General features: G+C 39.8%; 1 protein-coding gene across 4 annotated transcripts in view; it reads right to left on the reverse strand.

The window, feature by feature from the left end:
• Positions 1-22,170: 22,170 nt before the first annotated feature.
• The window catches only part of PRRC1 (proline rich coiled-coil 1), a 37,782-nt gene continuing 35,708 nt past the window's right edge, over positions 22,171-24,244 (reverse strand). For all 4 annotated transcript variants that reach the window (XM_030566129.1, XM_030566127.1, XM_030566130.1 and 1 more), the window contains exon 9: positions 22,171-23,639. In XM_030566129.1, the coding sequence (XP_030421989.1) occupies positions 23,430-23,639 (210 nt within the window). In that variant the 3' untranslated portion in view covers positions 22,171-23,429. The remainder of the gene's footprint in view (positions 23,640-24,244) is intronic.

The raw sequence follows: 24,244 nt of genomic DNA on the forward strand, positions 1-24,244 counted from the left end.
TTTTAATTATGAGAGCAACAGCAGTAAAATTTCACATTGCTAGTTATTGGTTAATAAAATGTACTAATGAAAAAATGGAATTATTCATGCCCTTTTATTCTGCCATGGACACGTGAGCTGTCTTCAGCCTCCCCCTTAACATAGCTCTCAGTGATTTCAGCTGTTAGTAGGGGAGCCTCACTGCTGGTGCACCCAACTAGTCTTCTGCATCAGAACCACTAGCCCAAAAAAGGTCTAATGCTTAGACCTAGGTATCAGTGATTTCAGCTCTGCAGCATAACACAACATTCCTAACTGAGTCAAACTTAGCTCTGTTATTACACAGTGGAGAGATGAAGGGTCAAAGTGCTGTTTTGGGCCCTCAGAAGACACCCACATTATCAGATACAAATACCTATCCCCAACCTCTCTCAATTAACCGGGCTTTGGAACCCATGTCCCTTGCCTAGTGAGTGCTGCTTAGTCGAGGGCGAGTCCCTCAGTCATAAAATACCAAGTATAATTCTACTGTCCTTGATTCACATAACCTGGATAACATTTTATTAATCTTGCCGCAATAACAAAGAGACTGGGGATCCCACAGCAGCCAAAGTGACCATTTAGGTAAGCAGTCCATCATGCTAGGCAGGGTGGGTGTGTCCATGCAAACGAGATCAGCCCCTGAAGTCCTTCTCCTCAGCTCACCACCGGATATCAGAGAGGAGCTCATTCTGACTCTGCCTACATAAGTAAAAAATGAAGACAGAAATTTGTGCCATTTTAATCCCTCAGAAATAATAGGCTGTAAACAGTTATTGAATAAATGTCAAATGTGAACATAGCTGGCAGAGTTAACCTTAGGTGATAAAATATTCAGTTATTATCTTAGCTGGAAAAAAATATTTAAACCCCCAGTATTTCATAATTCTACATCTTCTTATGATCCAGTCTCATGGAATTTATGATTCTTTAAAACAGAATTAGTTCCATCAACTGAAGATTAAATTATATACATGAAAGAGATATTTAACACTATTGATTGTGTCAACACAAGAGAAACCTATGAACATTTGCCATAACTTGAGTAAAATGTTTGATTATATTTATTTATATTTATAAGCTTTTCTTTGAATGATCCTTAATGTATTAATTAAAAATTAATTTGAAGAGTCCCATAAAGAAGCTGGATGTTCTATAATGACACAAACAAGGAAATGTATGCCAGCAAATGTATAAACAAATCTTAGATGGTACTGCACATAAGAAAGTTTATTTAGGCCTTACTCTGTTTTTTATATGCCAAAATAATTAATCCATTACAAGTTCATCTAAATATTTATATCCTTTGACCGGTGTTACATTATAACCACTAGCATGAAAGTGAAATTCATAAACACTTCTATTTTGAGCAGCAGTCATTTGTCCAGCCTTCTCCCATGTTAGCATATTCCACTTCACTCACCCTTGATAAAGTCAAGCTGCATCTTAGCTGAAGTCTGTCTTGCCCTGCTTCGAAGTGCAATGTATAATACAGAATCACCAGCAAAGAACCTAACAACATTTACATTGGATTTCAATAACCAAACTTTTACAAAGTTATTTCTGTCAAGACCATTGTTGTGAGCATGCCCGTCACCTCTCCAATTCTCTACCATAGCCTCCTCAGGCTCAGCCCCCATCACTGTCAGGCTTGTTAGTGGTGTTTTTGTTTTTTTTTTAATCCTACTCTTCTAGCCTCCAGTCAGGAGGGGCTGTTGTGTTTCCTCTGTCTGCAGACAAGAAAAAACACCAAGGACAATCCCTCCATCTTAAAGCCTTAGGAAGAAAGGTTTACATGGGCTATGCGAATACGGTTGTGAAGATTGTTTGGGGTGGCTGGGTGGTACAGATACACAGGTAGCACATGGACTGGTGTTCATAGGGACTGGGTAACAGATAAACTAGGGGTTGCAGATGGACCGTGGTCATAGGTGTTACAGATGAGATGAAGGTGTTAGAGTGCAGAAGAACTTTGGGTTGAAAGGACGAAGAGTGGTAAAGGAGGAGAATTGAGAAAGAAACCCAAACTGTAACTGAGGATGAGCAAGTGAGAGAGATGAGGAGACCATCATGGGAAGAATTAAAGAATATAAGTTTTTAAAATGACAAAACGTTATCTCTTCTATACATAAAATGTTTGGGGAAATATTATATGAATTAAAAATATCAGTTACCATAACTCAGGAAGAGGACTTGAAGAAGATACTGGCTGCATAGGTTGACGTCTCACCCGGCCTACACACACTATATTTAACCCAAAACCTATTATCTTCCTGGCGTTTACTGTCAGTAATCAAAACAGCCTAAATGCTCTCCCCATGGCTAAAGTTTCCCTCCACCGACATCTCTGTCCTACTCCCTAGTTCCTTCTGTCTAAAGAGGCTACTCCCACCTCTCTCATCATCCAGGTTGAGTTAATGGTGCTACATTTGCCATGATGGGTATGTCTACACTGCAATTAGAAACCTGTGGCTGTCCTATGCCAGCTGACTCAGGCTCAGGCTACAGGGCTGTTTAATTGCTATGTAGATTCCCGGCCTCGAGCTAGAGCCCAGGTTCTAGGACCCTGCAAAGTGGGAGGGTCCAAGAGCTCAGGCTGCAGCCTCAGTCAAAGTGTCTACACCACAACTATACAGCCACTTAGCCCAAGCTCTGCAAGCCTGAGTCAGATGGCACAGGCCAGCCGTGGGCATCTAATTCCAGTGTAGACATATTCAATACGTCAGCAGGAATCAATCTCCCTGCAGGATTCTAACACCTGCCAACGTGGTCAACAGAACAACCCTACCACTCTATTAGGTTATGTCTTCACCGCAAAATTAATTCAAGTTATCTACTCTCCAGTTACATCTCTCAAGTGAAAGCAGCCATGCTGTGAAATAACACTTGAGCTGCTGTGTCCATAGTGGTGCTGCACTTACTTCTGAATAGCATTAAACCATATCCCTTGGTGGTGTGTGCTGCAGTAAAGCTCATCTTCCATATGAGTTTTTTCCCAGTGAGTTGTGGGAGAGCTTGTCCATCCTTTCTGGGCACATGGGGCAAACTGAGGGGAGGCATTGGAGGATAAGTGGCACTTGAGTGCAGTTAGCCTGCATCCACACTGCAAACTGGTTGTGTTAGCAGCTGGTGAGTTGTGCTTGCTCGAGCTTAGGTCTGTTCTACACTACAGAGTTAGCTCGATGCAAGGCAGCTTACGTTGACCTAACTAAAGAAGCGTCTATACTTAAATGTCACTCCTGCTAATGTAAGCATCCCAGTACACTGACTTAATAACTCCATCTCCATGAGTAGCATAGAGTCAAGGTTGATGTAGTTAGTTTGGTACAGTGTTGGTGCAGATACTGCGTTGCCTATGTAGACTGTTACTGGCTTTCAGGTTCCACCTCACAATGACAGTACAATTGATACAAGCACTCCTGGTGAGGACATGCACTGCTGACACAAGGACCAAAGTCTAGACACACACAAATGGTGTAATGCTGACGTAAGCTACGTCAGCTTAATTTTGTAACGTAGACATGGCCTTAGTCTATACCCTCTGAGCAGTCACCCAACTTGGGAGTTAACAGCACTACCACACTCAAGTTAAAGGATTTTTGTGTGTGGATGGACTTGAGTTAAGAGCAACACTTGAGGTATAACTCGAGTTAACTTTACAATGAAGACAACCCCTTATAGAGATAACTAGCGTTCAGATCCTGTGATTACCACAAATTTAAAATGTTTAAAACATGTTCCTGGCTGGACCAAACAGATTTGACAGAAGCATCATTCCTCAAAAAGATTATCTAACATGCATGGGTTGGGTCCAGATTTTAAATTTAACGTGGTCCAATCACAGTTACAGAAAGTGAAGGGTATGGTCAGACCCAGCCTAGATCCTTTAACAGACTCCATGCTAGCATTTTGATGAGCGTTGGTTTGTTTTGGAGGAGGGTGGGCACCATCGATCTTCTGTGCAAAGAAGTGTCTCAATCCATATACAATATATCACTTCCAGAATCCAGCATAAATACCTTAGTATTCAAGCTCACAGTTAGCTTTCAAGCTAAAGAAAGCAACCAGTGTAACTAAACCTGTATTTCAAGGCATAGGTTATTTCCTTGGATGATAGAAAAAAAATTCCCAATCTCATATTTCATAGGTCTCATTTACACTACAGACCTATATTGGTATAACTATGTCATTCAGGGGTGTGAAAAATCCACATGCCTGAGCAACCAACCTAATCTGTGCCCCCCGCCCCCCCATGTAGATAACACTATGTTGGCAGGAGAGCTTCTCCTGTCCACATTGTTGCTGCCTCTTGGGAAGGGTTAACTCCGCTGACAGGAGAGCGCTCTCCTGTCAGAGCAGTCTCTTCATTAAAAAGCTACAGCAGTGCAGCTGCACCAGTGCATATGCGCCGATGCAACGTTTTAAGTGTAATAAGGCATAGTTCTCCAGGTGCGTAGGGTGTGGTGGGGCAGGAGGGTGGCTCTTTATTGTATTTTGATGCACCTGAGCAGCAGAGACCCATGCTGCATCTTCAGTACAGCCTCTCTGCCTCTGCTTCACTGTGCAGATAACATTTAAGTCAGCTACAAACATTCAGACTCTTTCCACACACTCAAAAGGAAATCACAGAATCCGTGACTCCCTTGTGGCCAACCACTAGCACTGATTATGAGACTTCCTCCACATGGCCCAGTGTTTTAATGGCGACAGCCCTGGGGTTCACAGGAAATCTGTCACCATCATCACACCCTCCCATGTGCCAGAGCTTCAAAATGTGAAAGTTATGGATATTTTATTTTAAACCAGGAAAATCACAGGATCTGTGACTCTAGTAACAGCCATAACAAATATATAACCTTAGGGCCTTATCCTGCAACTGACATCAATCAGCCTTGAACAAGTAAATAATAATGAAAGGCTCAATGTTCACTCATGTGAGAAGTCCCATAACATGCCATTGCTTTTTAAGCAGACCCTCCCCCATTCGTTTCAGTGGCAGGAGTTAACCTAATGGGACTATTGACATGAGCTAAATTAATCACGTAAGTGTTTGTAGGATCAAGCCTAGAGAATTTCATCTCTTTTAGGGCCATCTTGCAATTTGCTACCAGGTGTATTAAAGTGCATTACAATGAGTCGTCCCTTTGAAGACAATGGGACTGCTCATGATTTTAAGTTCTACACTGAGGACTTGATGTTTGCAGGATCAGGACCCTAGACTGCAGTCTTTATTTTAATTTGTAGCATGTCAGTAATTGTGTCAATGATAAACACATATAAGTAAAATTACTTGCAGGAGTTTGCAGAATGGGGCAATTCATAAGCAATAATACATAAAAATAATAATCCAGAAAACCACATTATGGGCAATATATGCAAGCTATTATCGCTATGGCAATCTTCATTTTGCCTTTGCTAACTTATTTTGTTTCCTTATAATTATACTATAGTTCCACCTGCACCCCAGTGTTTTGAGGGGGGAACAAAAGGAGAAATGCTAGCTATCCCACTAAAGAATGAATCAACTATGCCTTATGCACAGATTTGAAACTACCTTGCTTGATATAGACTCTTGCCAAGACTTTAGGCCTCAGCCAAGCACTGACAAATTCATTGCTGGAAACCAGTCCCGCTCACCTGTGTGTTAGGATGGTTAAGACGGTTATTGGACTTATAACAATGCGTGTAGTGTTCAGACTTTGTGAAATGCTCCTACGGTGCTACATGTATTAATCCTACTTGTAATATCGTTATCACATGCTACAAGGTAATATTCAAGTTTTTGCTTTAAAAAATGTTTGCCCTGAAACTGTCAACCTGTCAGAAGGGATCATCTGCTCATTAAGAAGGCCTATCAAAACTAAGTGGGCCATCGTGGGACATCACAATACAAATTCTTTCATTGCCTCTTCACACCCATGAATATGCTATGTGCAAAAGGGCTTGTCCCATCAGCTTAAATTTTGGAAGAAGGAAATTAAAGGTAGTGGACTAGAACATTTTATATCTCTTTTGCTGTCTGAACTCCCACTGGGCAGAAGCTACAAAACAGGGAGTAGAGATTTCTAGCATCAGCCTCAGTTATCCCTAGAAGACATCCATAGCTGACCTATTACTACAACTCTGTTTAAAACCATAGACTAACTCACGTGTATATAAGTTTAACTTACACTGCCTGACCCTGTCATTCACCTAACTCCAATGACTGAATGGATTTCCTGCAAATTTTAAAAAAGAAGATGAAGTTTTGGGTGAAGCCAAACTAAATGAGTGAAACTAGGGCGTTATAAAAGATGGCGAGTTGAAAACTTATTTATAATTCATGCCACTGCAAATATAATTATATCATAACATTGCATCAACATGCTTTCAAATTGAGAGAAAAGATTTCCCCTAGGTTTATATTGCTGTGATGCTTTCTCAGGGCTCGAGAACTGGAGCGCATGATTGTTATCTGCAAGGCAAAGTGAGGCTAGCATTGGAGATTGTTTGGCTGGTTAATGCACTGGAGGCGTCAGGGAGCTAGCACCCAGGTAAGCACAGATTATTCTCTCTCTAGCTGGAGGCAGGGAGATAATAAGGTGACATTGAGCCCTTGGTGCCCCAAGAAAGCATCACAAGTGCCCATTACGTATTATCTAAAGAGTCTCTTTCTATGTATGACTTCTCACTCCAAAAAAAGGATTTATACATTTTCATTATAATACTGAACTGGAAATGCTTATATCTCTTCCAAAAAGTTGACAGGCGGGGTGTTGGCTTGAAAGCAAGCACAAACGTCATAAATAAATATTCTTTTATATCTCTAATTGACATTTTATTTTAAAAGCATCTGAATACCTACTTTTATTTCAGCAGTATTTTCAATGTTAACCTTTCATGACCACTATCTCATTGTCCTCTTGCCTTTTATAATAAGCAGCATACCTAATTCTGTTTTCTATGATGTTTTTATTTGTTTTGTATATTAAATGGTGAATGCCTAATAGACAAAGGTATTGTTATTTTTTAAGGATACATATGCTTCATATTGCTCTGAGAAGGGTTACAGTCTTGTTTAATCACTGTTATAATTTAATCTAATCACTGTGAGATACAGTAAAAGTTCTGAAACTCTATTACAAAGCTGCTTCAGATATAAGTTTACTTTGAAGTACTCAACTTCACAACAAACAGCCTCCATAGTAGAACATGAAAAAGTCTCGGAATTCCTTAAAGAGAAACTGAATGATACTTATCTTGAATTACTTTGTCTGACATGCTTTAAAGGATTGCTGCAAGGATCTCCATCAAAATAGCATGTCTTTTTACTGGGATTTTCAAAGCAGCCTAAGGAAATGAAGTGTTCAGCTCTCACTGACTTAAAGCTCATAAAGTTAAACATGTGCATCAATCTTTGTAGAATTGGGGACTCGAAGGTTTATAGCTAGAAAATGTTAAATGTTTTGAGTTTAACAGTCATAAAACTCTGCCCTTCTTTGTCCCCAGTATGCCTCCTCCAGTCCCCTGCCCCATATCTCCATGCTTTCCCTGGATATTTGCACCCCGTGTCATGACCTCCAGCATCTTGCCACTCTTCCTTGACCTTTTTTGCATGTTCTACATTCTTGTGCATCCCATTCACTCACCATGCTTGACTCTCTAGCCTTTTGCTCCCTTTTTGTGTATCCCTCTTTTATATCTCCCCCAGAGAACATGGGCTTCAAACACTACTATCCAGTATTGCCAATTGCAAGAGTGCAAAAATATGAGATTTAAAAAAAAAAAAAGATTTTGAGTGCTCCTCAGCTATTCTACATCTCCCATGGTGCAACACAGATATGGGTTTCCCAAGATACACCACACCACCTCACCAATAAATGAGACCATAGTGCATTTTGGGAGAAATAGGCTGGCCAGTGGGGCTGGCCCATATAGGATAATGGGGGCATGAAGCACTTGAACTACAATTATCATGAGACACCACAATTGCATTCCCCAATCAAAGTTTTTGGGTTTTCAGACAAAAATGTCCAGGTTTTGATTTTTTGCCAAAATGGTAACATTTTCCCTGGAAAATTTTGATGAAAACAATTTTTTTTAATTTTCAGAGACATTTTGCTTGGAGGACAAACCTATTTTCTGACCAACTCTAGATGGGAGAGAGAGATTTGGGTGTGTGGGGGGCGACATCTGACACAGAAAAGTGTTGATAGTGAAGCTATTGCCAGAGCTGCTAAAGAAGAAGTTGGAGGAAAAGATTTAAGAGCACAAAGTGCCAGAAATCCAAGGATGAGAGAGATTAAAGAGGGAACAAATCAGCTGTCTCAGATGTTGGCTACACTGGAGATATCCATCGTGTTAAGAAACATGTCAACTAATACCAAGTTAAACACCATTTTGTACTTTTTGTGGACAAGGACAGTCACATTTAAAAAGGTCCTAGCTGAACATAGTTAACTCTACAGTGGAGTTAACCATGAAACGCTGACACATTTTTAAACACTTGTCTCATCTAGGGTAGGTGCAAAACTATAGGTCAAGAAATGTTAGTGAACATGATGATTATAAGCATCCTCTGAAATGCCATTCACCATAATCTCTAGAAACTTTGCACACCAGGAAACTATTTATATTGAAGCAAAATAAGTATCTTAATTTTTCAGTGAATTGTAAGTGTGCAAGTTGAAATTCATCTTATACTAAAATTTCTCCTGTGAAAAGAGTAAATTCACTAAAAGGTGAAGAAAGATAAGTATCTACTCCTTTATAAGATTGAATTAATGTCAGTACAGCCTCGAAAAAACCACAAAACTATAGAAAAGAGTGAGAATTTAAACTCTGTGAACTAATAAAAGGAGGATATCACAATTTCTTTGTCAGGGATTTACAAAATTATAAATTATTGTTTTTCCTACCTCTTTGTCTTGTGTTTTCTTCACCAGAACATTCATTGGTTAGTATCAATCAAAATTACCTTTAAAAATCACCTGTGGATAAAATGTTATTTGATTCCTGAATTTATTTAACTGAAATATTTTGCTAAGTTTCACAGGACAAAATACCAGTTTCCAAACTGATAAGCTTTATATATTGTTGCATTTATGGCCTATAGTTGCAATTTCTGAAGAGTGCGGTGTTTTTAAAAATGAGAATGCATTTTGGAATACGTGATTGCTCCCCCTTCCATTCTCACAATAATCCTGTTAAAAATGTTTCATTTCAGGTTTGGTTGTTTGTTTCCTGTTAAAATGTTTTAAACCAAAGTTTTTATAATGTTATTCCTATGATTAGAGTTTATCTTATCCAGTTTAGTATTAAGCCACCAATATTTTATTTCTAATGATAAAATTGTGGAGAAATATCCACAGGGAATATGACTGTAGCCCTCATGCAAACATTTTCATAGCTTTAAAGAGAGAAATAAATTCTCTTTGACAGTTTATGTCCAGACTTTTGATGTAGGACAGATGCATAGTCAATGTATTTCATCCCGATAGCAGTGAGGGCATGAGGCAGAAATTAAGTAAAGCCACCAATGTAGCAACGGATGAAATAAAAAGTTATCCCAGGACAAGAGCACTTCACTGCCTTCACTGAAAAAACAGGCTTTAGATTACCATTTTATTTTTCTTCCACTGAATTTTGTATGCTATAGAAAGTTCTTCCTCTGTAAAAGCAGTTGTTAAGCATCTGACCATTTTGCAGTTTTCATTTAAAATAGATGTTAGCAAATGGTGTCCTAGATCAAACTGTCTTGGAATGGACAAGATGCACGTGTTTTCTCACCAGCTACGTTTGGATCCAGATGTTTCCTCTCTAACACTGCCATCACTGATTGTATCTGATTGTTTATTAACTGTACCTTGTGTTTCCATGGAACTGGCAGGACAGGAGTATTTGTCAGTGATAGTGGTGAAGTGGTCAGTTTTGCTTTGCTTCCTGAAAGCTTTATTCAGTGTTGAAGTAAACAGAAATGGTCATAATTGAATTTCAGATTTAACACCCTGTAGAAATCAGAGCTTCTGGACTGGATCCTTGACTAGTTTAAATCAGTATGGTGCCACTAAAATCAGTTGGAGTTCATGCTGATTTATACCAGCTGAGAATTTAGCTCATTGTTTCAGTTCATCTGTAGAAAATGTTGCCACAAATCCACTGGGAAGAGACAAAATCTTGGTGTCAGAGGTCACTTTCCATCTTCAGTTCAGTGAAAGCTGTGAAGTGCACATGTCCTGGGATAACTTTTTATTTCATCAGTTGCTACATTGTTGGCTTTACTGGGAGTAGTTACGCTGACATAGCTGCACTGGTGCAAACACATAGTGTAGACATACTGCATCCATATAGAATAGGAAACATTACAAAAAGGATAGTTAATAAGTCAGAAAATACCACAATGCTATTACATAAATCTATTGTGGATCCATACCTAGAATATTGGATGCAGTTCTGGCTGTCCCATCTCCAAAAAGATACATTAGAAGCTGGCACTGGATGAAGGGGTGGATCACTTGAAAAAGTGTCCTGTTGTGTTCATTCCCTCTGAAGAACCTAAGGTTGGCCACTGTCAGAAGGTAGGATTTTGGGCTAGATGGACCAGTACGGCTGTTCTTACGTTATGTTATTATCCGTATAAACTGTGGCTTGCATGGCTTGCATCCGTGTCTTTTATCCTGGTTGGAAACAACATTGTAAGATTAGGAAAAAAAAAAACCCCAATAAACTCATTGTGCTCTCTGGTGTTGCCCAGCCATCACTATTTCAATGACTTTCTCCAAGAGATGGAAGTTTGAGATTAGTGCATTCATTTGTTGAGATGAAGGGACAGCTTCATGGAGCCAAAGCAAGTTGCAGTTCATTGCTTTGTCAAGCTGTAACAAAATGAAATTAATAAAGCATTGGTCAGTTTCACTGCTCTTATCTGGAATTTGGTTGCAGGAAACTGTGAATAATCATTTCAATTTCATTGCTGTGTTGCTCCTTGAGAAATCTCTAAGCAGCAACAGACCTCTATTTCCTTCCGTCTTGTCTGTTTAGGCACTGGTGTTACTCAGAGGAAGCAGCTGCGAAGACTGAGGCTGGGAGAGGAGTAGAGCATAGGAAACCTTCTCCCCACACAGCAGGCATGTGGCAAAGAGAGAGACAGAGTAGCAAAGTCACTTTCTCTTTGCAGAAGCCAGAATGATACAAGCTTCACCTCTTTCAAGGGAGAGATCATGGAGTTACCGCTTCCTTATATAGTATTTACTGTCTTTAACAGACTTTGGGTATGTCTACACTACGGGATTATTCCGATTTTACATAAACCGGTTTTGTAAAACAGATTGTATAAAGTCAAGTGCATGCGGCCACACTAAGCACATTAATTTGGCGGTGTGCATTCATGTGCCAAGGCTAGCGTCGATTTCTGGAGCATTGCACTGTGGGTAGCTATCCCGTAGCTATCCCATAGTTCCCGCAGTCTCCCCTGCCCATTGGAATTCTGGGTTGAGATCCCAATGTATGATGGTGCAAAAACAGTGTTGCGGGTGATTCTGGGTAAATGTTGTCACTCATTCCTTCCTCTGTGAAAGCAATGGCAGACAATCATTTCGCGCCCTTTTTCCCTGGATTGCCCTGACAGACGCCATAGCATGGCAACCATGGAGCCCATTTTGCCTTTTGTCACTGTCACCATGTGTGTACTGGATGCTGCTGACAGAGGTGGTACTGCAGCGCTACACAGCAGCATTCATTTGCCATTGCAAGGTAGCAGAGACGGTTACCAGTCGTTCTGTACTGTCTGCCGCTGTCATGGGTGCTCCTGGCTGACATTCGACGAGGTCGGCCGGGGGTGCAAAGACAAAAATGAGAATGACTCCCTGGGTCATTCCTTCCTTTATGTTGTATCTAAAAATAGAGTCAGTCCTGCCTAGAATATGGGGCAAGTGTACTACAGAACCAGAGAACCAGAGAGCACAGCTGCTCCATGTCAGATCCCACAGAAATGATGAGCTGCATGCCATTCTAGGGGGTGCCTCTGCAAGAACTCCATCCGTTGCTTCCCTGCTCCCTCAACCCTCCTGGGCTACCGTTGCAGTGTCCCCCCCATTTGTGTGATGAAGTAATAAAGAATGCAAGAATAAGAAAGACTGACTTTTTAGTGAGATAAAATGAGGGGGAGGCAGCCTCCAGCTGCTATGATAGCCCAGGCAGGACATTAAATAGTAGTGGGGAGAGGAGCCCAGCATCCCGCTGCTGTGATAGTCCAGGCAGTACAGAATCTTTTCTTTAGACATGAAAGCGGGGGGGGGGCGGCTGATGGAGCTCAGCCCCCAGTTGCTATGATGAAGACGGTTACCAGCCATTCTGTACCATCTACCAGGAATGACAGGGAGTCATTCCTATTTTTACCCAGGCGCCCCAGCCAACCTCACCTGAGGCCAGCCAGGAGCACTCACGGGATGACGACGAGGATGGCTACCAGTCCTTCTGCACTGTACCATCTGCCACCGGGGAAGGGAGGGGAGAGGATGTTGCTGTTCAGTGCCGCAGCACCGCATCTACCAGCAGCATGCAGTAGACATACGGTGACATTGAAAAAAGTCAAGAAATGATTTTTTTCCCTTTTCTTTCACGGGGGGAGAGGCGAAGTAAATTGATGAGATATACCCTGAACCACCCCGGACAATGTGTTTGACCCTACAGGCATTGGGAGCTCAGCCAAGAATGCAAATACTTTTCGGAGACTGCGGGATAGCTGGAGTCCTCGGTACCCTCTCCCTCCCTCCATGAGTGTCCATTTGATTCTTTGGCTTTCCATTATGCTTGTCACACAGCACTGCGCTGTGGACTCTGTATCATAGCCTGCAGATTTTTTTCAAATGCTTTGGCATTTCGTCTTCTGGAATGGAGCTCTGATAGAACAGATTTGTCTCCCTATACAGCGATCAGATCCAGTATCTCCCATATGGTCCATGCTGGAGCTCTTTTTGAATTTGGGACTGCATCGCCACCCGTGCTGATCAGAGCTCCACGCTGGGCAAACAGGAAATGCAATTCAAAAGTTCGCGGGGCTTTTCCTGTCTATCTGGCCAGTGCATCCGAGTTCAAATTGCTTTCCAGAGCAGTCACAATGGTGCATTGTGGAATACCGCCCGGAGGCCAATACCGTCGATTTGCGGCCACACTAACCCTAATCCGATATGGTAATACTGATTTCAGTGCTACTCCTCTCGTCGGGGAGGAGTACATAAACCAGTTTAAAGAGCCCTTTATATCGATATAAAGGGCCTTGTTGTGTGGACAGGTGCAACGTTAAATCGATTTAACGCTGATAAATTCGGTTTAAACGCGTAGTGTAGACCAAGCCTTAGGGTAAAATCCTGACCTCATTGGGAGGCAGTGTAGCCTAATGGATAGACTTGAGTTCTAGTCCCAGCTCTGCCACTGCCTCTAATGGGTGATCTTGGGCAAGCAACTTCAGCTCCCTGTGCCTCAGTTACCCCATCTGCAAAATGTGGATGAAAAAAACCTATATAAGGAGTAGATATTATTTTGTAGTCAATGGGAGTTTGGACATTGACTTCAATGGGGCCAGAATTTCACCTCTAACTTTATATAAATTATTTGATGCTGACACTATATAAGAAAGAAGAGATGAAAATGAATAAATAACAATATTTAAGACTTATTGCCACCAAATTCTTGATGCAAATTGTTTGGTTAGCAAATTCTCCACACCTAGAAGAGAACACACTTGGACAGGTTCGTGAGCGGGTTAGAAAGGTCGGAGATTTACCAGTTAGTGATGTGGATGAACTATATTTTCTGACCCACGCGCATTACAGTAGAGAGTATATATGTTCTGGTTTGGGAGTGCAGGACATTTCCCAAGAGAAGTCAAAAGCAGTTCTATGGCCTGTGGTATGCAGGAGATCAAATTAGATGAGACCAAATTACAATGGTTCATTCTGGCCTTAGACTCTATGAACCTTCAAACAAACAAGTAATCAGTATTTCTAAAACTTGATTCAAAATAGCTTTCCTTCTCCGAATACATCACTGAGCACAACATGTAGTTCTATTCAAGAAGATAGCCTGTGGTTTGCATGCTTACTAGAGGTCCAGTAGGTGAGTGCTGCACTCAAGAAGTGTCTGAACACAAGTACCAGAAGTGCCATCGGACGCCATTCTGGCTCCTCAAGAAAGTTCTGGAACGGCATCCTAGAATTTTCCAGCAGGACTCAAGCACTGTATAGCTCAAACATTCAACCTGAAGATCTGAACTGAAAGGAATGAATGTTTATGCTTCATCAAATATCTTAAACTAAAGTCTGAAGACCCAAAAAATAGACAAAATTTACTACATATAAAACAAACTTTGGGGGAAAGATTTGTCTCAAAAAAATAGTGGAGCAATGAATGTAAACATCTTTATTGAATAGAGAAACAATATTTTGGATCATGAAATTCATCATATATAATTAACTGTTTAATTTTATGGTATACTCTAGTGTGTTTCATTAGGTGAATATACCACCAACCAGAATATTTATGGGAGTAGCAAAGGGGTAGTTTTATATTTGTCCTCTCACTATATTGTTCCTGAGTTATGGAAATATTAACCATATCCTGCATGTCAGATATAATCAATGGCCAGTTAACAGCCCATTTAGCAAAGAGTCTTATGCAACCCACTATGACACACTCAGGATAAGTGCATCTGACGAAGTGGGTATTCACCCACGAAAGCTCATGCTCCAATACGTCTGTTAGTCTATAAGGTGCCACAGGACTCTTTGCTGCTTTTACAGATCCAGACTAACATGGCTACCCCTCTGATTCAGGACAAGTAATGTCTTCAGCACCAAAATACAATTGGTTTGTCTGTGCTAGCAACTTCACTTAGATATATTTACTGCAAGTTTTACTTTTATCTGTCTTTCTGATCACCAGAAAATGAATTTCTCTCAGAGCCAGGGGATCCTTGAACGGCTCTAAGTTATTAGGCAGTATAAAACTCTTCAAAATGTTATAATAGTTTGTGGGGGAAGAAAGCGCATTTTAAATGAAAGTTTGTTTTTTTCCCCTAGCACATATTGAACAAAATAAAAAAACAAAAAAGAGAGAGAGAGAGAAATGTTCTAGTTTTTTAGATTACAGGCCAGATCCTGCTCTGTGTTCAAGTTCCTCTCAGAGCTGGGTGGTGGTGGGTCATCAGGGAGCCAGTTACAGCTTCCTGTTAACCTATTTATGCCAGGCCCGGCCCTGGTGGGAGTTGAAGTAACCGTTTGCATAACCATTATTAATAAGATTCCCTTTTATAAAAAAATTCAGCCATGAAAAGTATTTCCAGGACAATATAATTTCTCATACAAGCAGCAATTTTGTGTTACTTTCTACAAGTTATTATTTTTATAACTATTATTATATATTATAATAGGGAAGCACTGTTCAGGTTTATAAACAAAATATACAAGACCATCAATACAAATTTCCATCTCTCTTGGTCTCAAGTTTACAAAGAAATGAATCCTTTCATGGGGTTCATGCAATCATATGCCCAAGCTAACAAAATGCCTGAGTGAATTCCCGCACTCAGTGCCATCAGCTCTCAAGAAACTTCTATAGTAAAAGGAGAGAAAAGAGAAAGACCAAGTTCAGTTCAAATAGTAGGCTAGAAAGAGGTACCCTTTACAATAAGGGTATATCATAAATTAAACAGTCTTTAATCTGAGTGGCTCCAGAGTCTATAGCCTAGTTACAGCACTCACCTGGGATTCAGGAGACTGGAGTTCAAGTTCCTACTCAGAATCAGGCAGAGCACTGATTTGAAGAGCGAAGTCTCCCACTTCAAAAGAGCCCTGTTTGTCCCCATGTGGAATAGGAAAACCCTGCCAATTTTTGAAGGCAGTGCTACATGTCAAGCTAGAGAAATGTTCTGTGAAGACCCCTCTAGCCATTAGTCATCAAGGTCAGTACTATGGCCACTAAGATTAATTGGCTCTAAATGCCCACTGGAAATATCTGCAAATATATTTTGGAGTCCAGCCATGCCTATACATAAATTTCACCATTCAAACATCTGAGATTTTTGTGCTAGACAAAACAGGTAGTTTCCTTTTATAAAAAAGCTGAGCTGTGTAATTACATCCCCTGGGGTGCTGCACAGATACGCCCTAATGCTTCTACAATGCAGATGAGCTTCTACAATGCAGAGGCACAACATGCCAATCATGGTAATCAGGTAGTGCATTCCTCCTAAGCCAGGCCTTTGATAACTAATGCATATTCAACAGTTCTGTTTAAATAAATACAACAACTCCTCTTAAAAACATCATTCTGTCAGAAATTCCCCATATGAAAATGGTCTAATCAGCAGTGAAATGGTATCCATGCAGTGAGCATGTCGATTGGACAGGCACTCCTCTAATATTACCCTCCCACTGATGAATCATCTTAGCCAACCCCGCTGTTAAAAGTGCATAGACATCATTCAGGAAAACATAAAAGCTCACCTGCTATAGGGACTTCACCAATGTGTCAGATGTTGGCTCTTTGAGGCAATCAATCTTTTCTTGTAATTATCCTCAGTGAGTGTACTAAGCATGGTACCTTGTCCTGCATTCTGACATTTTCTAAATAAGAGGTTTGCTAAAACTCCCAACTCCCTGCTGGATCCCTGACACAACCGATTAAATACCACATCCATTCCAGCAACAGCCTACCAAGCTAAAATCCTCCTCCCCTCAAAATGTGAACCAGGAGTTACACTCATGAATGGCACTAGCCATTTTAAGTCTGGGAAACACCTGCTTTATTTCCTCTCGCCAATTTTCAGTCAAATAGTAATACTGGCAAAAAAGCTGGTATTTATATGTGAACTGAATAAAAAGTTTTAATAACTAGAGGCTGAGCAGTGAAGGAGACAGTAGAATTTTCACCTCCATCAGAAAAACATTTTTAAAGAGGCTTGCATTTAAATCAGTTTAGCTACATTTTAGTGGCATTAAGGCTATTTCCTAGTGCCTTTTTTCTTGTCCTCCAGTAACAAAAGTAGACTCTAAAAAAGGAATCATGGAAAGATTCCCATGACCTCAGCAGGAGTTGGATCAAGCCCATACAGCAATGCTTCCATGGGCTCCTCAGGAGGGAAAAGAGCATCCCACTGGCTGAATTCCCAAAGGTAGATAATAAAAATACTTAGCCCATAGAGTATGGAGATCTCAGAGGTTTTCACAAAATAGGACACATATTATGCTCTCCATTTTGCAGGTGGGAAAACTAAGGCACAGAGATGTGAAGTGATTTGCCCAAGATATTGTAGAGCAGGCCAGTAACACAGCTGAGGACAGAACCAAGGTCTCCTAACTCAGTCCCATGGCCTAGTCACCCGAGTGGGATCTCGCCTTTCCTTTGTGATTTCTTTGCACCCCTCCACACTATACAAACAGAGGGGAGCATAAAGATGTTGGTGAAAGAAAGTAAATTAAGACTCAGGCTGCAAGTTCCTCTTCAGCAATCTATTGCTCCTGAAATTCTATTCATCTGCAATCAGTGATGTGCCACATTTATCATAGATTTCAGACTAGTGCAAAATAGTATTTAATGAGATCCTGTCAGGTACTAGCATTTTATAAAGATTAGCAGCTGTCAGCACATTCTCAATAAAACATGCAACACTTTGTACCCTGATGTTTCCCTTTAAGGGCTATTATCTGTGATGCTCCTCATAAATTGGATAAAATACATGTGAAACTACTTTAAAAATCATATAAGTAGAATTTGACTTTTGTGACAAACACTTTTCTGAGCGGAGACAAATGGCAGTGCTATAAAGAGGGGTTCACTGCAATTGGGCTCAGAATTCTGCTGGCTTATTAGACAGGCTGTAACTTGAAGAACATTAGACATTCTGTACTCACTTCACTTCCCACAGTAAAAGCATGTTATGGTAGCAAAGGGAGCAAGCCAAAAAATTACAAAGTTATGGTTGCCTGCTTATGCCTACAGTGACTAATAAAGAATATAAAATTTGTGATTAAAAAAATTTGCATGATGATGCACACCTGGGGGCCCTAGAAACCCCAAGACTGTCCATCAGTTTTTGTGTATAGTAGTTCACATGACAGATTTAGAAGCCAGCAGCCAATCTCACACAATTGAAAAATGAGATTTCAAAGGAACAAAATTTTCTAAATGAGCATCTCATTCTATTCAGTTAATACTGTAATGAATTGGTTAGTGTGTGTATATATGTATGTATGTTATAACATTGCCACCTTCTGGATACAATTAGAAATGCTTAATGAGGGCCATAGATAATTTATTATTATTTATATTATTGCAGTGTCTCAAAACAGCTGAAGAAGACTTCTCAATCGTTTTTATGTGGAAAGGGCCTGTGTTTTTTAGAGCATGAATCCTAGCTTCTCTGGCACTGCAAAGTGCTAAACAATCAAAAAGTCTGTAGCATTAATGACAACCATAAAGTTCTGGGCAGCCATGGATTTGTTACACTTAAACAATACAAATAAGTTTTAATACATGTAAGCGAGACAATCTGAGATTAAATTATTTAAAATTGCCTTTTTAAAAGATTATGTTAGAAGTAGAGGGTGCATCCTTTTGTCTAAGTCTTTAATTCACTGAAAACTTCACAAATGTGAAAATATCCCAGACTGCAGTCCCTTCTATAGTAAAATTACACCATAAATACTCCTTTGAATTATGGCTCTAAATGTTTGGGAGCATTAAATAGGAGTAGGTAGCATTCACTAGAAGTGTAAGTGGTTCCTTTCTGCCCTTGAATACCTTTTCAAATACATAATAAAAAGAATCAGAGGTGAAAAAACAAACCAGGCAAGATAGGAAACATTTAATATCTTGCTTTGAATGCTACATCTACATACATTGATGTTAAATGCTGAATGCAAAAACACAAAGGGGAGGGGCAACTTGCCTTCTCAGTTGATACACAGAGCCCCTGCTTCAAAGAGTAAGTGCAATGACTGGGTTTATGTCAACGGTAGGCGGAAGAGATGGAATCAGAAGGTTCAGAATGGCAGCCTGAGGGAATATGAAAGGTCTGAGGAAGATATAGTGACAGCAGCAGGACTTCCATTGAATGGAGAATGGTATGATCAGTTTTATACAGAAAAGTTTAAAGAAGAACAAAATAAGAGAAGTGACTGTTTGGGAGGAGATGGGGAGAAAAAATATAGACAAAACGGAATGACGGAAGTACTGGAAACTAAAAAAGGAAAGCTAAAAACAGAGCAAATCAGATGTCATCAGAACAGAGGCAATGACTTTAATCTCATGTTGTGCTGCATGCTAAAGAAGTTTGAAGAAAATTAGGGTCAAAGCAGGGGAATCCAACTGTAGTACAGAGAAAATGCCTACAAAGAATCTTAGCAATAACAGGAACTGTTTCATTTTGAGACAGCATAACTAGTATGAGAGAGGTAGGAGTTGCAAAGTGATGGTCACGTTTTCACAAGCACCACACATTTTGTTTTTGTCTTTGATTTCAAGTTTTCATTATAAATTAATTGTACCAGCAGGATAATGGCAGCATAGTAGAAGTGACAGATGGCAGTTTCCTAAAATGTTGTTAGAAGACGTGATTGATTTAAGTATCTTTGGGGTCCATGGTATTAAATGAATAGTTTATGTATTACTATGAACCAGCGTCGTATATAGTCTCTCAAGGGAGAAGATGTGACAGTTGAGACACTGAGGAAGGGGTTCAAAGGACTCTGTTAAACAGTGTGACAGACACTAACGGACTTTTGGAACAAAATGGGTTTTTCCAGGAGAATATCTGAAGGGAGGTGAATGCAACCTTTTGAAGCTATACCTGCAGTGGGGATCACTGTCTGTTGATCACCTATCACATGAGGCCAGGATCAAAGGCCCAAGCTGTATAAAGTCGAGACTGAACTATTCATGGTTGATCTGGTTCTGAACCTAAGACAGTTATGAACTTTTAACCACAAAGAAAACCCAGTTTAGGTTTTTAAGGACTGACATCTACTAGAACCCGAGGCTAGAATTGGGGTGACATGGGGTAAGCTTTTTAGCATGGGTGTAGGTTCTTTTGTTGTTCTTAATGTTTTCTCTGTAATGCTTTTACCTTATAAGCAAGCACATTTATTCTTAAAGAACTGTGTTAATTTATAATTGTGGGCCATCATATTGTTCACCTGAGAGACCACCTCACTTCCCCCATGACACAGTCCCAGTTACCATCAGCAGAAGAGCTGATGATAGATCTGAGGAATTGGAGCAGTTAGCAAGGTGTTTCTTATAAGGGCTCAGACTCTGCAATGGGCTTCCATGCTGGTCCAATATAGCCTAATTTGTCAGGTTTCAGAGCACAGTGCAGGGAGCTTGAGGTAGTGACTCATGTATGGGGGCATTACTATTTGTATGAAGAGCTGCTGCTAGATATGAGTGAACTGATTGAAAATTAATAAAAATCAAACATTTCAATGTATTTGTACAGTGTTCAGCTCTCATTTAAATCAAAATAAAATTTAAAAAAAATAAACCTTACACAGAACACCTTTCCCAACTTCATCGGGAAGTCTGCTGCATGCAAGTCTTCCACTGGCCCACTTCCACCATGCCGCCTACGAGAAACTCTCTCACTTACACTAACAAGTGTTAGGAGTAATTGGGAACAATTTATATCAGGAAAACACAGAGTTGGCTTTACCTTATAGTATCAGGATGCAAAGTGGAATTCAAGCCCTACCTGCTTGCCTTACAGACAAGCAGTTTCAGTGCTTCCTTTTTCTAGCAGCAGTCCAGAATGTGTTTGATCTTGCTGTGGAACTACTTGCATTCCACAGAGTAGATATGCTCGTGCCTCATACACTAACTGTTCAGATTTAATACCCCATTTCAGAAGAAACTGTTAGTGGTTTGACTTTTTGTCCAGAACACAAGTAATAGGGAATTCCTAGTCTGAATGAGTGGCATCCTTTCAAAAAATTACTATCTATCCAGAATTTTGGAGCCATGCTCCTGGAACATTTGAAGAAGCAACTGACACTCGGGATTCAGAGACAACACTGGCATAGCAGACTCTTTGACTGTTTTGTATGGTGGTGAACTCTCTGAGGTAAAGAGTTATAACAGTGCTATACACTACACAAATAACCTGGGTCAGGCAGTCGGGCAACTTCAATGCTACCAAGTAGTATCATAGGAAGTAGACGTCACAGCCAACCCATTCTTGAGCAGCTGTCATTGTGAGCAAGGTGCTGAAAAATTAGCAGCGGTTCATTTCATCATGGTGACAACTGTCAGGAGAGAGGACAAAAAGGTCCAGGAGAAAAACAAGGTAGCCTATTAAAATTGAAATAGGCTGTCCGATTCATGCCTGGACATGTAACCCCATTGAGTATTAGAAATCTTTTACCTCCACCTTGGGGGAAAAGAGCAACTAACATTTTTCACAACATGTATTCAAGAAAAAAAAATCCATGAGTTGAAAGGGCAAAGATCCCCTTACTGAAGGCTAGCAGACAAGAGGTTTCTGTACCATTTTTTTTGGATTATGATGGAAAAGGCCAGGCTGCTCTTACAGACAGGATTAGACATAGCAGCAGCTTACCATCTTTGCTGAAAATATTTTCCAGGTAGCATGTTGCCTGCCACAGTTATACTACAAATAAAATTGACTGGAGACACACTCATTCTGTAATTGTTTCTGGAGTGATTTTCATTTGCTTGATTTTCTTCTCCTGATACTATCTCAGATTCTTGATTTACTTTTATTATTCAGTTATTTTCAAAAGATTCACAAGGAGGGAAGAGACATGACTCCACAAGAAAAGTCTTTCTACATACCTCTGTGGTCTTCATCATTATATTATCCAAACCCCACTTTTCCTGGGGAAGAGGTCAAATATTGTAAATTTGAGAAAGAAAAGAGGGCCTGAGATTGAATGGTTTAGAGACTCAGAGCAGCGAAGCAAAAAAAAGAGCTTGTTCGTGCCCACTTCTCTCTTATTTTGCGCTCTTGATCCAAAAATATTGAACTAGTAGGTTTCTATTTTCAGATAACAAGCTATGCTGTGTCACTACATACCAGTTAAACAAATGGCCTGTTTAAGACGCAGTAAAAGTTACACTAATTCAAGCAAACTATTTAAAAAAAACCTTACATGATAAAGGTTTAATTCTGTAGGAAAAATGTTTATTTAACATTAATTTACACTGAGCCAATTATGGCAAAATATATTACTTGGAAAAAGGACAGGTTTCACTGGGTACAAATATAAGAAGTTGGCTAGACACTATATGGCATATAAAAATGTTCTTTGAAAGCATCTACAAAAGATAAAGGCAGAGCAGTTCAAGCTGAAAAGCTAGTGTTTAAGGCGAACAAAGAATTCATTATTTGTTTTTAAAACAAACCTATTATCAAAATATTCTTTTACAATAACTTCTCTATTTCTGAATAGAGATTTAGAATGATCTTTGAGCACAGATATGGGGTATCTTCAGCTATGAAGGGCAGATATCAAAGATATATAGGAGAAGAAGTGAATCAACAACACCTATCACACCATGCAGAAGTCTATTCCTGCTTTGGAAAATATAGAATGTTTGCTATATTAACTTGTTGTAGATGAAAACTGATAAAGAAAATTACATAAGAGCTTGTGTTATGTACCCTGGATGACAGTATGTAAATAAATGCTGGAGTAAGTGAATTGTGTTATACTGAGTTGTTGACACATTTTCATGTGTATGAAGTGCCTAATTCATTAGTTTCTAGGGGAGTTGGCTTGGACCATACTTCAGAAAAGGTATTTTTTTTTAAAAAGAGGTATGGAAGATGAACATTCAAAGTTATTTTGGCCCACACCTTGGATACATTTGAGCATGGACTTATGCCCTACCTCGGCTGTTCACTTTTAAGATGTTTTAGAACTATTCAGCAACAGTTCTGAGATCATGCACATCTAGGGCCAACCCTACGAAGTGCTAAATACTTCCAAAATTTAGACATCTAGAAAATACAGGGTAGTGCCTCGACTGAAATGCAAAAGAATATTTGTACCCTCACCCCCTTTTAAAAAATTAACAATATTTTATTTACTCAAGTATAAGTGTCTCAGCAAATACCTATTGTCTGAAATGAAAATGCACTCCACCTTACAAATGTTAATGCTATTTGGCCCTGCTACAAATGTATCTGTTTGCTTCTAATTCCCTTCTCATTAATTATACTGGATTATTAAAAAATTGAGTTGTTCATTTCCATAATTGGAACAGTTCTCATTTTTAAAAAAAATTACAGTTGACAGGTAGATTACAAAATTGTGCTGTATCCACAGAGGACTTGTATATTGGCAGAAGCTGCAATCTCTTCCTTCGTATCAAACTGAACAGAAAAACAGTACTCAGTGTGATGAGTCAAGCTTCTTTCAAATGGTCCTGGGTGGTAAGTGTTGTTTGTACATTCCTGCTATAGCCTTGGCTGCACTGTAGATCATTTGTCGACGGGACATACCAGTGAATGACACATGCCAATCAGTCCTGTTGATATTCAGTAAATTCTTCTCCAGCACTTCACCAACTGTCACCAAAAGACCTGACCATCTTAGATTGTAGTCCTGGGGAGTGAGACTCTGAGCCTGTGTAATAATTTGAGGAGATGTTATTAAATGAATGAGATAAAGGGCCAGGTTCTAATATCCATAGTCCCCTGGATTAACACTTTATTTGGTCAGTAGTCTCAGTGATTTTAATAGAACACCCTGAATAAGAATATACAAGGAGAAAGGGTATTAGAATCTGACCCTAAAAGTTTGTCCCACAATAACTGGTTACCACTCTGCCCTCCCCAACAGTTTTTCATAGTCCTACATATTACAATCTTAGACAACCATTAGACATTCCCAGAGCTGGAGTACAGCATGACTATTAAAATAAAGTCACTTTGTCATTACCAGAATGTTATATAAAAAAGCTGCCAAACAGATGTGATCAATAAAGTTACTTATATATCTACTGATTTTCATCTTTCAATGGGCTTTAAAAATATTATAATCCTTATAACAACCCTGTAAAACAAGTAAGTATCCCATTTCAAAGTGGAAAATCAGGCAGAGACTCCAAGCAATTTGCCCAAAATTAGAGGGAGTTCATATCAGAACTGGGTGTCAACTACTTAGATCACCATATCATGCTAATTTCATTAAAATTACAATGGGTTACAGTCATAGCTCCTTGCTGTGGC

The sequence above is a fragment of the Gopherus evgoodei genome, chromosome 6 (assembly GCF_007399415.2).
Source record: "Gopherus evgoodei ecotype Sinaloan lineage chromosome 6, rGopEvg1_v1.p, whole genome shotgun sequence".
Lineage (NCBI taxonomy): Eukaryota > Metazoa > Chordata > Testudines > Testudinidae > Gopherus > Gopherus evgoodei.